The 15,669-nt window shown below is 38.7% G+C and overlaps 1 protein-coding gene across 1 annotated transcript; it reads left to right on the top strand.

Moving 5' to 3' along the window:
* The first annotated feature begins 6,911 nt into the window (after positions 1-6,911).
* On the top strand, positions 6,912-15,603 carry ucp1 (uncoupling protein 1). The gene is made up of 7 exons (XM_053622021.1): positions 6,912-7,032; positions 8,219-8,352; positions 9,797-10,004; positions 10,314-10,511; positions 11,754-11,855; positions 14,195-14,375; positions 14,850-15,603. The coding sequence occupies exons 2-7, from the start codon at positions 8,227-8,229 to the stop codon at positions 14,962-14,964; spliced, it is 930 nt and encodes a 309-aa protein (XP_053477996.1). The 5' UTR covers positions 6,912-7,032; positions 8,219-8,226; the 3' UTR covers positions 14,965-15,603.
* Positions 15,604-15,669: the final 66 nt, after the last annotated feature.

The following is a 15,669-nucleotide window of genomic DNA, read 5'->3' as shown; positions in this document are numbered from 1 at the left end:
CTTTTTATCTGCTTATAGTTACATTTAATATTCTGGAAGATGTGCAACAATTTAGTTCCTGTTATCACTTACATTCTAACAGCTATAAACAACTAGCCTCTCTTTTTTTTCTCTTTTTTGAAGTTAATTGTCATGTTAGCAAGAAACCCCAAAGACTTTCTCATGATGGAAAACTTTTACAGCCTCTAACTGTTACGAAGCGCTGACACTGGAGACTCCTTCCAAAAATGTTGAATAAACATCTCCTAAAGAAACATATCACCATATAATATATTACATTATATCACATCATATCAACAATTATACAATTTTTTAAAAAAAAATCTGTTCAGGCCATACAGGATTTCTCAGGTTTTTTTTTTTTTTGGAAAATCACATTTACATCAATGCACTCCCTTTAATACATTATTGTTTCTATAGTAACAACTTACACAGGGACTTGTATGAAGAACGATCCGCATTAACAGACAGTCCCTCTAGGATTTTGCGATTGTAGATATTAACGCAAAACTAAGCAGACTCTGCAATTTTTCAAAATTACCGCAGGTTTGGGCCGAGACGCGTCATGTGACGTCATCACACCGCGCAATCAGCAAAAGCCCTTTTCGAGTCGCGTGCGTCGAACACGAGTACAGATAAAAGGTCGCATTTACCAACAAGCATCACTGCGAAAGACAATTTCGGGCAATTGCACGAATAGTTTGCTATTGTCAGAATTGCTATCATAGAAAATTCATCAACACCTTCTGACCAATCAGCATTGAGAATTCAGTGCTGTGGTATAAATGCCGTTAATCAATCAGTGCAATTTGATCAAATGCATGTTTTGTCAATTAAAAGGAAGAGTATAATTTAATTGAATGATTTAAGCAATAGACAGGCAAAGATGAATAATAATTTTAATTATATATAAAATATATATAGATATACACACACATTTGATTATTTTGACAAATATTAGTCTTTGCCTATCTATCACTTTCGAGGAAAAAAGGGAGGAGTAGAAAGAGTCATCTCTTATTGGTCAGCTGAGTGAGTCGAACTGATTTGGCTTTCTTTCCATCTAGCTGATGATGCGTGTGGGTGTTGGTCTAATCATCCAATCAGGGCAGTCCGGTTGCCTCAAACCCTTCCACAGTTCGTTTGCAAGATGATGCTCATTATTGACATTTCTTCATGTTTCACTTGCACACACGGAGCACTGACTGACACTGAGGTTAACACTGTGTCCGTGAACTCCTGGGAATTTAGCATGTTTTCCCCCAGCTATTCAGTCATAACAGACCTCAGATAATTTTTTCTCTCTGTACATTAATTAGTTAATGATCTCACAGGTGCTTTTATCACTGTGTCTCCTTATTGGATTAGTATGTCTATCTGCACTAGACATGCTGAGTCAGCTGCACTCATTTATTCTCTGTAATCAGAGATTCAGCTAAGGAACATGTTAAAGTTTACCCTCAGGACAGTGTTTTATCTATAGGCTGGAGCTCTTCGTAGTCAACAATTGAGCTCAGCAGTTTCAAGCTTTTTCTTCCTGGTAAATTAGTGAGTTTCAGTAAGTTTCAACTGAGCAGTCATCAGTTATGTCGGGGAGGGAAAGATAATCATGTATAGCTATGTAAAACAAACGATTAGCTACAGTATGTTTTTTTTATTTTTTTTAAGTGTTAATTCAATCCATTACATTTTACTCAATCTACTCTAAAAAAGAAAAGGCATGCATTTGTGTCTAAAGTTTAAGCTTTAGTGTGACACTGGAGCTGTGAAGTTATAGTCTGATGGTTTAGAGATGAATTCGCATGTCGTAGCTCCATTGCAAACTTCATATACCAAACATGTTTGAGCTAATGAACAGTGTAAATTGCATTATTTGTCCATAGTGACTACGTAAGACACTATCCATCCATCCATCTAGCCATCCATTTACTGTATCCATCTATCTACTGTATCCATCCATCCATCCATTCATTTACTGTATCCATCCATGCATCCATCCATCCATCCAGCCATCCATTTACTGTATCCATCTATCTATCTATCTACTGTATCCATCCATCCATCCATCTATCTCCTGTATCCATCCATCCATCCATCCATCTACTGTATCCATCCATCCATCTACTGTATCCATCCATCCATCTATCTATCTACTGTATCCATCCATCCATCTATCTATCTACTGTATCCATCCATCCATCCATCTATCTCCTGTATCCATCCATCCATCCATCCATCTACTGTATCCATCCATCCATCCATCTATCTATCTACTGTATCCATCCATCCATCTATCTATCTACTGTATCCATCCATCCATCCATCTATCTCCTGTATCCATCCATCCATCCATCCATCTACTGTATCCATCCATCCATCTACTGTATCCATCCATCCATCTATCTATCTACTGTATCCATCCATCCATCTACTGTATCCATCCACCCATCCATCTATCTACTGTATCCATCCATCCATCTATCTTCTGTATCCATCCATGCATCTACTGTATCCATTCATCCATCTATCTATCTACTGTATCCATCCATCCATCTATCTACTGTATCCATCCATCCATCTACTGTATCCATCCATCCATCCATCCATCCATAAATTTACAGTATCCATCCATCTATCTACTGTATCCATCCATCCATCCATCCATCCATCTATCTACTGTATCCATCCATCCATCCATCCATCTATCTACTGTATCCATCCATCCATCCATCCATCTATCTACTGTATCCATCCATCCATCTATCTACTGTATCCATCCGTCCATCCATCTATCTACTGTATCCATCCATCCATCCATCCATCTATCTACTGTATCCATCCATCCATCTATCTACTGTACCGATCCATCCATCCATCTATCTACTGTATCCATCCGTCCATCCATCTATCTACTGTATCCATCCGTCCATCCATCTATCTACTGTATCCATCCATCCATCTATCTACTGTATCCATCCATCCATCTATCTACTGTATCCATCCGTCCATCCATCTATCTACTGTATCCATCCATCCATCCATCCATCTATCTACTGTATCCATCCATCCATCTATCTACTGTACCGATCCATCCATCCATCTATCTACTGTATCCATCCGTCCATCCATCTATCTACTGTATCCATCCGTCCATCCATCTATCTACTGTATCCGTCCATCCATCCATCCATCTATCTACTGTATCCATCCATCCATCTATCTACTGTATCGATCGATCCATCCATCCATCTATCTACTGTATCCATCCATCCATCCATCCATCCATCTATCTACTGTATCCATCCATCCATCTATCTACTGTATCCATCCGTCCATCCATCTATCTACTGTATCCATCCGTCCATCCATCTATCTACTGTATCCATCCGTCCATCCATCTTCTATAGCACTTATCCTACAGGGTCATGGGGAACCTGGAGCCTATCCCAGGGAGCATCGGTCACAAAGCAGGGTACACCCTTGACAGGGTGCCAATCCATCGCAGGTACTTAAGAGATGACAGCTATTAACACTGTTAGAATCCATATTAAGTCTATGCTATTGTTATTCAGATAAACTTACACAGGTGTCATGCTGGCACAGCAGGTCAGGTTTCCCCCAGGGTTTTCAAAAATGAGCCAGTAAGTGGTCTGGCAGCTCTAAATTGCCCCTAGATGTGAATGAATGTGAGGATGTGTGTGTGCATGGTGCCATGTAATGAATTCACAGCTGTTGTTCACTGCTCCTGGGATTTCTGAAACGGGTAAAAACTTGTCCCAATTGTATTATTATCGGAATATTAGTATTTATGTAGTAGTATTAGGTTTTTGGTAAAAGTCTTTAGTGTATTTAATGGCAAAATGCTGTAATATTTATGCAGTGGCTTACACTTGTTAAGTTTTGACATAATTCTGAGTTCTATTAAATAAATAAATAATTATAAATAATAAATGTCATCTCTGAATATGTAGATATTCTAGATATTTTGTGCTAGTCATCAGAAGGTTGTGAGTATGAATCAGAGTGCCAGTTCTGGTATTCGCAGTCGAGATGCTCTGTGCTTGGTCTCTATTCTGCCTCACTTGACTAGCTTTATATAAAATCATCTGCCAAATTTGATTACTTTAAACTCTATTGTGCACAGAGTACAAGTATTTCATCTGTGGTACTCCTGCTGTATGTGTAGATTAAAATCCCTGAACCTCAGCTTGTCCCTAGCTTGTCTATTAACTGCATTGTCCTGAAGTTGAATTTTAGGATATTTTAGTGGCATTTCAAGACTTAATCTAATCCAAACACCAAAATCCAATCACTTTAAACACACTGGCACTAATGCTTTTCCCTTGTGATAACAGATATCAAACTTTATTTTCTCATAATTAATCTTGTAATAAGAGGAGCTGTGACTCAGTAACTGCCTACATCTCTTCGATTAATTCTATGCTGCAGGTTCATGGTGTAGCGCCGGAAAACGTTACATAAGGAAGACTCCTTTGCGTTACTCAGGGCCAACAGATAAACTCTTGCAACAGTAAGAAGGTCTTATGTGCGCTGGGCACATTTTTTACGTAGGCACTCCAATGAGAAAACATGCAGTGAAGCAAGAATGTTATCTGTCTCCCAATGAACTTCAGTCACAGACGTCACTCTCTGAAAACTAGGACGTTGACTGGTTTTAACGTGTTTACCTGCTTCCTGCTTTTAGATGAAGGTAACTTGATTAGCATTAGCATTATTTAATGTCATGATATCATAAAATGATAAATCAATACAGTTATACGTTTACTCTTTACATAAGTGCAGAGGGATTAATATAACTTGATATTGACTTGTGTCTGTAGGCGTTACACCTAATTTGATTTTAAACTGATTCAAATACACTATAGGGCCAAAAGTTTGTGGACACCTGGCCCATCACACCCAATACGTGCTTGTTGAACAGTGCTTGTTCCAGATTTATTCCTTCTTTGCTGTTATAATAAGCTCCACTCTTCTGGGAAGGCTTTCCACTAGATTTTGGAGCGTGGCTGTGGGGATTTGTGATCATTCAGCTATAAGAGCGTTAGTGAGATCAGGCACTGATGTTGGGATGTTGAGGAGGGCTGGGGTGCAATCTGGGGCGTTCCAGTTCATCCCAAAGGTGTTTGGTGGGGTTGAAGGTCAGTGTTCTGTGCAGGACAGTCAAGTTCTTCTACTCCAACCTTGGCGAACCATGTCTTCATGGAGCTCGCTTTGTGCACAGGGGCATTGTCATGCTGGAACAGATTTGGGCATCTTAGATCCCGTGAAGGGAAATTATAATGCTACAGCATACAAAGACATTCTATACAGTTGTGTGCTTCTAACATTGTAGCAACAGTTTGGGGAAGAACCACATATGGGTGTAATGGTCAGGTGTCCACAAACATTTGGCCATATAGTAAGTATGTATATATATATATATATATATATATGCATCATGTGCAAATAAAATTTTTCCATTGTGTGATGTAAATGATTTTGTAATTGTATTATAACTATATATCATGGGAACACATGGGCGCTCCTATCATACAAGGTTTTTGTGTGTGTGTTTGTTACACTGCAAACATATTTTAGAATATATTTTCATGTATATTTAATATATAGGGCTTTATCTATTATTGTTCATTATACAACTAAAATAATAAGATAGAACCTTTCTATCACTCTAGACATGTTTTATATTAATTGTAAGTAAGGAAATTGTCTTATTCTATTGGTAGATATGCTGAGTTTGACTTAACTGGGATTTCAGAAATCGGAATTACATAATTTTTGACCTACAAAGAGGGAAAAAATTATATACGAATATATACAGTGAAAATCGTTTAAAAGTAGTGTGTTTTTTTTTCATACTGATGCTGTGAGCAGGCATGTTGATTTGATCACTTGCTGAACTCGGAGTTGAGGAGACCATCCTGTTTCCAAGTAAGAATTCAGTGTTGGGGAGGTTTTTCCTAGTCAGAGGTCTGAGTTATGAGTTTTAGTTGTATCAATAGTTTTGCTTAATTAAAAAAAAATTAAATGCATAAAAATAGAAAAATGATCTCCTGATAGAATGAGTAGCTTATAAGTTAATTACTATTATTATTATTAAAAGTTAATTACTATTATTATTAAAAGTAAAATATCTAGAAATGTGCTGTCTAAAAAAAAAAAAAAAAAAAAATTATGCCTAGAAATTTCACCAATAAAACTTGCAACATTAAAAATGTCTATCAGAAGACATTTGTACTATTTTTATGATTTTATTTTACCTGATGCAATTACTTAAAAGTAAAGTCAAATGGTATAGAAATGGGTTGTCTAGGAATTTTTTTTTAAAATGTCTAGCATTATATGAGATACAATAAAAGTCATACCAGATACGCACACCATCCACATCATGAGTATTTGCTCATAATATGCAGTAAACATCACTCCACTGGGCGTCCAATCGTCCTTTTAATACCCGGAGTGCTTGGTCCCAGAGTTGAGCATTGATTGGCTGCGAGCTCGGTCGAGCCTCCTGCCCTGTTGGAAATAAGGTCAAGCAAACAGCAAATCTGTGTAATTTAGTTAATAAACATGCAAGAATAATCCTTAACCTTTGTACAACAGTTAATTGGTGTCCGATTTAACACACTGTAAGACAAACACCTTGTAACAAATCTGTCTCAGTGAAAAGCAACAATAAATCATAGTACAGTAGATCATTCATTTTCCTGCTAAAAAAAGTGCAGCTCTTACAAATTCCTAGAGAAAGGTGTTTTTAGCTTTTGTGAAATGTGTGTGCGTGCGTATCTGAGCCGGCGCTGAAGTGGACATTGACACTCTTGTGTGTGGGTGGACTTTGAGTTCAGTTGTGATTGCAGAGAAACGCCTCTCCGAGTGTCTGCAGAAATGATGGATTATATAAAGAGGGAGAGATTAATCTGCCTTTCTCAAGGTTTAATCCAAACTGTCTGCTGCAGACACAAAACTACTGCCATCTCCAAAGGGATTACGTACCTGAGGACTAGACCGAAAAATGTAAGTAACACCTCGTTCTTCTCTTTCTCTAAATTCTCATAACACACTCGGTGAACTTTTCCTCAGCATGGATTAGATCTGGTTTTAATTCCAGACGATGATCAATCTAAATTACAACACCACTACCTCCTCCAGGGTCGGGGGTTTGATTCCCACCGTGGCTCTGTGTGTGCAGAGTTTGCATGTTCTCCCCGTGCTGCGGGGGTTTCCTCCGGGTACTCCGGTTTCCTCTCCCAGTCCAAAGACATGCATGGTAGGCTGATTGGCATGTCCAAAGTGTCCGCAGTGTATGAATGGGTGTGTGAGTGTATATGTGATTGTGCCCTGCGATGGACTGGCACCCTGTCCAGGGTGTACCCTGCCTTGTGCCCCATGCCCCCTGGGATAGGCTCCAGGTCCCACGTGACCCTGTAGGATAAGCGGTATAGAAGATGGCTGGATGGATGGACGGACAACACGACTACAAATTCACCATCCAGTCACACTTAATCTGAGTTTGGGAAAAGGGAAGACTACAAACTGCTTTAGTATTATAATCATTATAGTATTTAAATATTTTTTTTAATTGAAGAAAACAGAACAGGCTATGTTTTTAACATTTATCAGATATACAGAAGTTTCTTAAAGCCTGAATGCACTATTTGAATTTTTTTAACTGAACTGATACTTATTATTAAAAAATGTAAAACTCTGACAAATCTTTTTGTTTGTTTGTTTTTGTTTTGAGAAATCCATGTATGAAACTGAATTATATTTGCACATAATTTGTTTATTTCTTTTAATAACTTGATGTAAATGATTTTGTAATGGTATTAATATTACATTAAATTGGAACACATGGATGCTCCTAAGACACACTGTGTCACACCCTCTGTCTCCTAATGTCTAATGCCTGATATTCACTCAATTTGTAGATTTTCTGTGTGTTACATTGTAGACATTAGAGGAATAACAAGGATTGTAATGCACTATTAATAAAACTATTACACCAATTTCTGGAAACGTTGACATTTGCATGAAATTGCCATATTTTAAAGTCAGCGTAGGGGGAAGGTGTGACTCAGGTTGTTAATGGCTAGATATAGATATATGTTCAGTTTGATTAATAAATCTGTTGTATTGTATTATCACTGCTTGAAAACTATACTTGGATACAACCTTGTGATTCTGTTCTCTGTGTCTGTAGCTGTGATCATGGTGGGACTGAAGCCATCTGATGTTCCTCCTCCTTTGGGAGTGAAGGTACTGAGTGCAGGTACAGCCGCCTGCATCGCCGATCTTGTCACCTTCCCTCTGGACACGGCTAAAGTCCGGCTACAGGTACATACACACACACAGTCCAGTGCTGTGCATTAGTGTCTAGTTTGAACTGTATCCTGTGACATACCATTTGAACCTTTTGAACCTATATTGATTTGCAAAGTGTCTCATGAACTGCTTAGCGTCAGTGAAACAGTTTGGGTATCAGGGTATGTGACCTTTCAGGTTAAAGACTAACCGATATACAATAGTAAGATACTTAGATATATCATATTCTCCTCGTGTCTACGCTTTCCTCCCACTTCCCAAAAACATGCTGGCAGGTTTTGGTGAGTATTAACTGCCTCTAAGTCTGAATGAGTGAGAGTGAGAGGGTGAGGGAGGGAGAGAGAGAGAGAGTGAGAGAGAGGGGGTGAAGGAGAGAGGGAGGGTGAGAGAGAAACAATGAGAGAGAGAGGGTGAGAGAAACAATGAGAGAGGGAGGGTGAGAGAGAAACAATGAGAGAGGCTGAGAGAGAAACAATGAGAGAGAGAGGGTGAGAGAGAAACAATGAGAGAGAGAGAGTGAGAGAGAAACAATGAGAGAGAGAGGGTGAGAGAGAAACAATGAGAGAGAGAGAGGGTGAGAGAGAAACAATGAGAGAGAGAGAGTGAGAGAGAAACAATGAGAGAGAGAGAGTGAGAGAGAAACAATGAGAGAGAGAGGGTGAGAGAGAAACAATGAGAGAGAGAGAGGGTGAGAGAGAAACAATGAGAGAGAGAGAGAGAGGGTGAGAGAGAAACAATGAGAGAGAGAGAGAGAGGGTGAGAGAGAAACAATGAGAGAGAGAGGGTGAGAGAGAAACGATGAGAGAGGGTGATAGGGTGAGAGAGAAATGATGAGAGAGAGGGTGAGAGAGAAACAATGAGAGAGGGTGAGAGAGAAACGATGAGAGAGAGGGTGAGAGAGAAACAATGACAGAGAGAGGGTGAGAGAGAAACAATGAGAGAGAGAGCGGGAGAGAGAGCGAGTGGGAGAGAGAGAGAGAGAGAGCGAGAGAGCGAGAGAGACAGAGGGTGAGAGGGAGAGAGAGAGCGAGAGACAGAGAGACAGAGGGTGAGAGGGAGAGAGAGAGCAAGAGTGTGTGCATGGTGCCCTGCTCTCCACAGTGTATTTCCTCCTTACACCCAGTGTTCGTGGGATCACCCTTACCAGGATAAAGTTATTATCATTGCCAGTATAACTGGGTTAATGGTGGTGTAGTTGGGATTATTAGTTGACTTTAACATCTTGAAATATGCAAAAATGTTCCTTAATGTGTGCATGAAAACATTACATTACATTCTGCTGAGGCTACAACCACAGGAGAATTTTTTTTTCTTAGAAACATCCTTTGACACACACATGCTCCATGTGCAATATTCAATATTTAGCTAATAATCCCAGTAAAGCAGTCCGTCCGGTCTCATGTCCGAGATTTCCTACATACTCTCTGATTTGTGCCTTTTCCTGTTTTGTGTTCAGATCCAGGGTGAGAAGGTGGCAGTAGAAGCTACCAAGAACATCCGTTATCGTGGTGTGTTTGGGACGATCAGCACCATGGTGCGGACAGAGGGGCCTCGGTCACTCTATAACGGCCTGGTGGCCGGCCTACAGAGACAGATGGCCTTTGCATCTATACGAATCGGCCTCTATGACAACGTCAAGAGCTTCTACACAGGAGGCAAAGACAGTGAGTGAGATTAAAGGGCAAACTAAAATATATATATTTTATCGGTAATATTTATGCACACAAAAATGAACAAAAACTACATTAACCAGATAAGACCTAGGGATTGCATTCATACAGTTTCCTTTTCCTGAATACATGTTAAAAATTGTATGAAGGTATAATTCTATAGTTTGTGGTTATATTTTCACCTCACATCAATAATATAACAACCAGGACATTTTAAAAACAGGGATTTCAAGCTTTATATTGAAATCTAACAGAAAATTGTCTTTATTTCTTATTTATTAAGCCCATTCATTCCATCTACAGACCCCAATATAGGTATCCGCATCCTGGCCGGCTGCACCACAGGGGCGATGGCCGTTTCCATGGCTCAGCCCACAGACGTGGTGAAAGTGCGCTTCCAGGCCCAGATGAACCTACAGGGAGTCGCTCGTCGCTACAATGGGACCATGCAGGCGTACAGACAGATCTTCCTTCAGGAAGGCCTCCGTGGACTCTGGAAAGGTCAGTGGAGTAATCTGTACAGAAACTGTATGTTTTATTGTGAGATAAGAAAGCGTATTCACCCTGTTGTGTTTTTAATTGTACACCGTGTCAGTGTTCTATTGGTGACCGATGTTACTGACGAGAGATTCTCAGTCGTGGTCACGGAATTGCTGCAGAGCAGGTTTCCCTGTTTTTCTCGCTCTAAAACACTCAGCAAGTTATTAATAAACCTTTCATCAGGTAAAATAGTGTGCTATTCCTGTTTTCACAGAACTCTCCAATGAGAGTCTCAAGGCAGCTGCTCGACGTTTAATATGTTACTATTTAGGATGAGACTTGTAAGGTGTTCTTCTAGAGCTTTATCCATTTTAACTGAAACCTAACCCTGGAAAGTTGTGCTGTTTTTTTTCTGATTAGACTAGATTTAGATTAGACTAGACTAATTTTTAGTCATTTCTCACATTTCTTCACTAAACATTTCAATAGTAAACATTTCTCAATTCACATATGTATTTTTTTGGTTTATAAAACAAAAATAGAGCTAAAATATGTCACCCAGATGAGGACGGGTTCCCTTCTGAGTCTGGTTCCTCTCAAGGTTTCTTCCTCATATCACATTAGGGAGTTTTTCCCTCACCCCCGGCTTGATCATTATGGATAAATTCACACACTTAAAATCTGTATCCTGTGTTTATATATTTCTGTAAAGCTGCTTTGAGACAATGTCCGTTGTTAAAAGCGCTTTTATATATTGAATATAGGGTTATCAGAAAACGTTTGATATGTTAATTCATATATAAATACTGCAAGTTCAACAACTTCACTTAGACTTCCATTAGAAATTTGATTAGAGGTTTGATGTGTTGGAGTACTTATTTATGAATTGGAGTGCAGGGAATTCCGAACTACCATGGTAAAACCTTGGATTAGACTATAAAAATGTCTAAATCAAATGATAGAGTTATAGAAAAAAAACTACAATTAAAGCCTCAGGACTTGCTGAAATCGCATTACCTGTAGTACTGTTTTGCTGGATTGACTTCATTCATTATTAATGTGAAAGTAAATGAAAGTTTCCTCCAAAAAGCATGCTGGTAGGTGTACTGGTGACTCTAAATTGTCCCTTGGTGTGAATGAATGTGTGAGTATGCGTGTGTATGGTGCTCATGTGTAGTCCTGCCTCGTACCCAGTGTTAAAGTGAGTACTGATGATGAAGTAAAGAATGAAATATTCTAATAATGCATTTCATTATCTTTCAGGAACGCTACCCAACATCACCAGGAATGCCTTGGTCAACTGCACAGAGCTTGTGTCTTATGATCTGATCAAAGAAGCCATTCTTGGACACAAGTTGATGTCAGGTACGTGTGCTTAAAAAGAATTCACTCAAAATGCTGAAATGACTGACGTGTCACCTATGCTTATTAGCTAACAATGCTAATAATAAAACAGACATTGGGTGCATTTCATTATTAGCAATTCAGCATTATTCCCACTGTTGATCTGAGATCAGATTAATCTCCAAACCTGTCACTGGTTAGCACACACACAGGACAAAGCATCCGATTCCAGTTGAAGCCAGTTTAATCGACCAAAATCCAACAGCAGCATCTGTTTACGTCTAAGACTGATTGGCCAAAATACACACACCTCCTGTTCTCTATCCAGCCTATCCACAAGAACGTCTTGTGAGATAAAACATCCTGTGAGATAGACAGTAGAAGTCTTTTATTGCTCCATTCACAAGATACCTATATAACGCCATGTCGGTGTGCAGAGGTTTATAAGGCAACCTTTGTCACTTGAACTTTATACTGTAGGTTATATTACTGATCAGGTTAAAAATGAGGTTACATAATGAAATAATTATGATACAGTTACATAATGATAATCGTAATGATAGCGGAATAGTGACTGGTATCCAGTCATCTCCTGTGGGCATTTTAAATTTATATTAAAATTATTTCATTATTGAAGAAGCAGTATGGTTTTTTGTTTAAGTATCGTTTTTGAATATTTTAAAAGTGTTTTTGAAATATCTGTGACAACACAGATTTAATAATTAAAAAATAAATAACTAAAATATAGATTTAATCCACCATTTATATTTAAACTGTGATCTTATAGAACACCTGCATATACTGTACACTACTTCTCTTTATTTGGTATAAAATGAGCTTTTAGCAACAGTCTGCTGAATATTAATTATATAGATTTTTTTTTAATAGGCCAACAGAAGTGGAATGCAAAAAAAAAAAAAAAAAAAGTTTCTTAGGTGACTCATTGAAGGACAAAGCATGTTGTTTGCAGATGTTGCCTATGCAGATGTTCTCTGATGTTTTGCAGCATGTGCCAGGTATTGCTGAATGCTGATAGGACAGGGTCATAGGTGTGAACCTCAAAAACACTGTATTCTGCGTAATCAGCTTCACAGAAGTACACTGTTGCTTAACCTGTTAGATTATATAACAGCACATGGAGAAAGCCAAGCATGGATTTTCTATTCATTAATATTTGCCTATGTGACTATGCAAAACTGGGGAAATGGATAACAGATAGCATGCGCATCAGCAGATAGTAGATGTTCAGCAATATCAGCGTTACTGTGCTATAGCCACAGTTCCCTATAAAACCTGGAACCAGAACATGACTGCCTATTGAATAGTATCAATGGATTTGAATCAAAATTATAAGATTTGCTCAAAAAATAAATTTGAGACCATAAAGCTTTATGCCTATTGAGTAATGAACTTAAAAAAAAAAGTATCATTAGTCCAGAATGATAGTTTTAAGTGCAGGTCATACCAGTCTTGACTAGTATTAGCCAACAACCTAGCCTAGCTTTTTATCTAGATTACATTTATCATCATCATCAGTAATAAAGATGAAATAAAGATTGCTTTGGCATTGAGGAGGTTGTTTGTCTTCACTTTGGAGGCAGAAAATCAAGACAAGAGGAAGGAGCTGCTTGTATAATATGACTGTATGTAGCCACGGTTTAAATGAGACCAGTCCATGACAGATACGCTATATGGCCATACGTTTGTGATCATCAAACCCTTCACACGCTGTTGCCACGAAGTTGTAAGCACACAATTTTGTAGAATGTCTTTGTATGCTGTAGCATTATAATTTCCCTTCACTGGAACCAAGAGGCCCAAAACTGATCCAGCATGACAATGCCCTTGTGCACAAAGTGAGCTCCAACATCAGTGCCTGAGCTCACTAATGCTCCTGTGGCTGAATGAGCACAAATCCCTACAGCCATGTTTCAAAATCTAGTGCTTCCTGGAAGAGTGGAGGATATTATAACAGCATAACGGAGGACTAAATCTGGAATGGGATGCTCAACAAGCAAATATGGACGAGATGGTCGCATGTCCATATAGTGTACTCCACACAGATGAACATCTGAAAACAGATCTGTTATCTCTGGCTACATTGCAAAGTTCAAATATTAGCATAAAAAGAAATTGATCAGATTGAACAATCGCCAACACCACGGAGATGCACCCTCATTATTCGAGAGATTAAAAAGCCTTTGTCACTCTGCTCTTTTCTAAAAAGTTGCTCAAAACTATTTATCCAAACTATTAAATATTGCTTGCAATTGTGCATTTTACATAAACAAGCGTTTTGTGTAGCTTATATTATTATTAAACTATCACAACTCCACTTACTGTCTACCGATCCATTACAGATAACCTGCCGTGCCATTTCGTCTCTGCGTTCGGCGCCGGCTTCATCACCACCGTCATCGCCTCTCCCGTGGACGTGGTGAAAACTCGATACATGAACTCTCCTCCTGGTCAGTACAAAAGTGCCGTCAACTGTGCCTGGACCATGATGACCAAAGAAGGGCCTACAGCCTTCTACAAAGGGTAAGATAAACCCTCACACACATTCTTACTCATTTCAGTCTGTCCACCAATCAATCAATCAATCAATCAATCGAATAACCAGTTATAATAACCACTTTGGAATGAATAGTAATTAAATTATTAATTTAAAAAAAATGAACAAATTATTATTATTAAAGCAATTTTGTAATCAGTCAGTCAAGACTATTGTACATCTTTAGTTTTGCACTGGAGCTACAAGGCTAATGTACATTTCCAAGTAACAAAAATCATCCAAAGAATTGAGATTTTCACTTTCTTGCTAGCTACATCTGGGTGTGATGGGCCGTATACTGTGTTTTCCGAAATTCCATACTTTTCCAGAACCCTGGATTCACATACATGTCATGTTTTATACCAAATCGAGGTGAAATCAATGCCTGCTATAACCAAACCTCCACCAGTTTCAGTTGTGGTATATCTGACATTGGTGTGTTTCTGTCCATTTCCTTCTAGATTTGTGCCTTCCTTTCTCAGACTGGGATCATGGAACGTCGTCATGTTTGTGTCGTTCGAGCAGCTGAAGAGAGCCATGATGGCCTCTAAAAAGAAGATGGAAGCCACCATGTAGAGAAAAAGACTGCCGCTTCCATGTGAAAAGCACTGACTCGCTGAACAAGCTGCCATTTGTACTGCTGAAGGAAAAAATGTAACTTATTAGTCTGAACTAAAGGAAAAGAGGATGAATGCTCACCCTAAGCGTTAGTCTATACAGCGTTTTTGAGAGAGATGAAAGCATAGCCAGTTCATGTTTACTGCATGATAAGAATGATGCTTTCTCTCAGGGCCTGGTGTGTGTGTGTGTGTGTGTGTGTGTGTGTATAAAGCATTATGATGTACAGGTCCAGTGGTGCTGCGGTAGCTGGTGGATGATGAAAAGCCATATTCTGCACTTTTTTCCACTTTTTACGCCCCTTTTTTCCACTAAACTACTGTGTGTACAATGTGGCTTTACACACAACACTGCCCATAAGATGTCTTTGTTTTTTTTTTAAATAATTATTATGAATACAAATGAATCCTTTGTTTAAAAAAGGACAGTGTTTTTAATTTATATTGAACTGTTTACTGTATGTCTACTCACCGCTCGATTGCTGCAAGCTTGCAGGAAAAATGTGCAAGCCCCACCGTAAGCTATGACAGCAAACGACCTGAAACGTAGCCTAGCAAAGTCCATTTCTAAAATAAATACATATTTAGGTAAAGTACACTGAATGCTTTACAGCCTCTTGTTTGTTGTTTTCATTTGGGTCTCTCAACTCCATATCTACTTACC

This window comes from Ictalurus furcatus, chromosome 3, assembly GCF_023375685.1.
Source record: "Ictalurus furcatus strain D&B chromosome 3, Billie_1.0, whole genome shotgun sequence".
Classification (NCBI taxonomy): Eukaryota; Metazoa; Chordata; class Actinopteri; order Siluriformes; family Ictaluridae; genus Ictalurus; species Ictalurus furcatus.
Note: the sequence above shows the minus strand (reverse complement) of the source record. Positions and strands in the feature narration are given on the sequence as shown.

Bases quoted from the DNA above. Each gene is read 5' to 3' on its own strand.
- ucp1 (XM_053622021.1), top strand. From the start codon at position 8,227: ATGGTGGGACTGAAGCCATCTGATGTTCCTCCTCCTTTGGGAGTGAAG. The intron at 10,005-10,313 runs GTGAGTGAGATT...TTCCATCTACAG, and splicing joins CTACACAGGAGGCAAAGACA to ACCCCAATATAGGTATCCGC. The intron at 10,512-11,753 runs GTCAGTGGAGTA...ATTATCTTTCAG, and splicing joins CCTCCGTGGACTCTGGAAAG to GAACGCTACCCAACATCACC.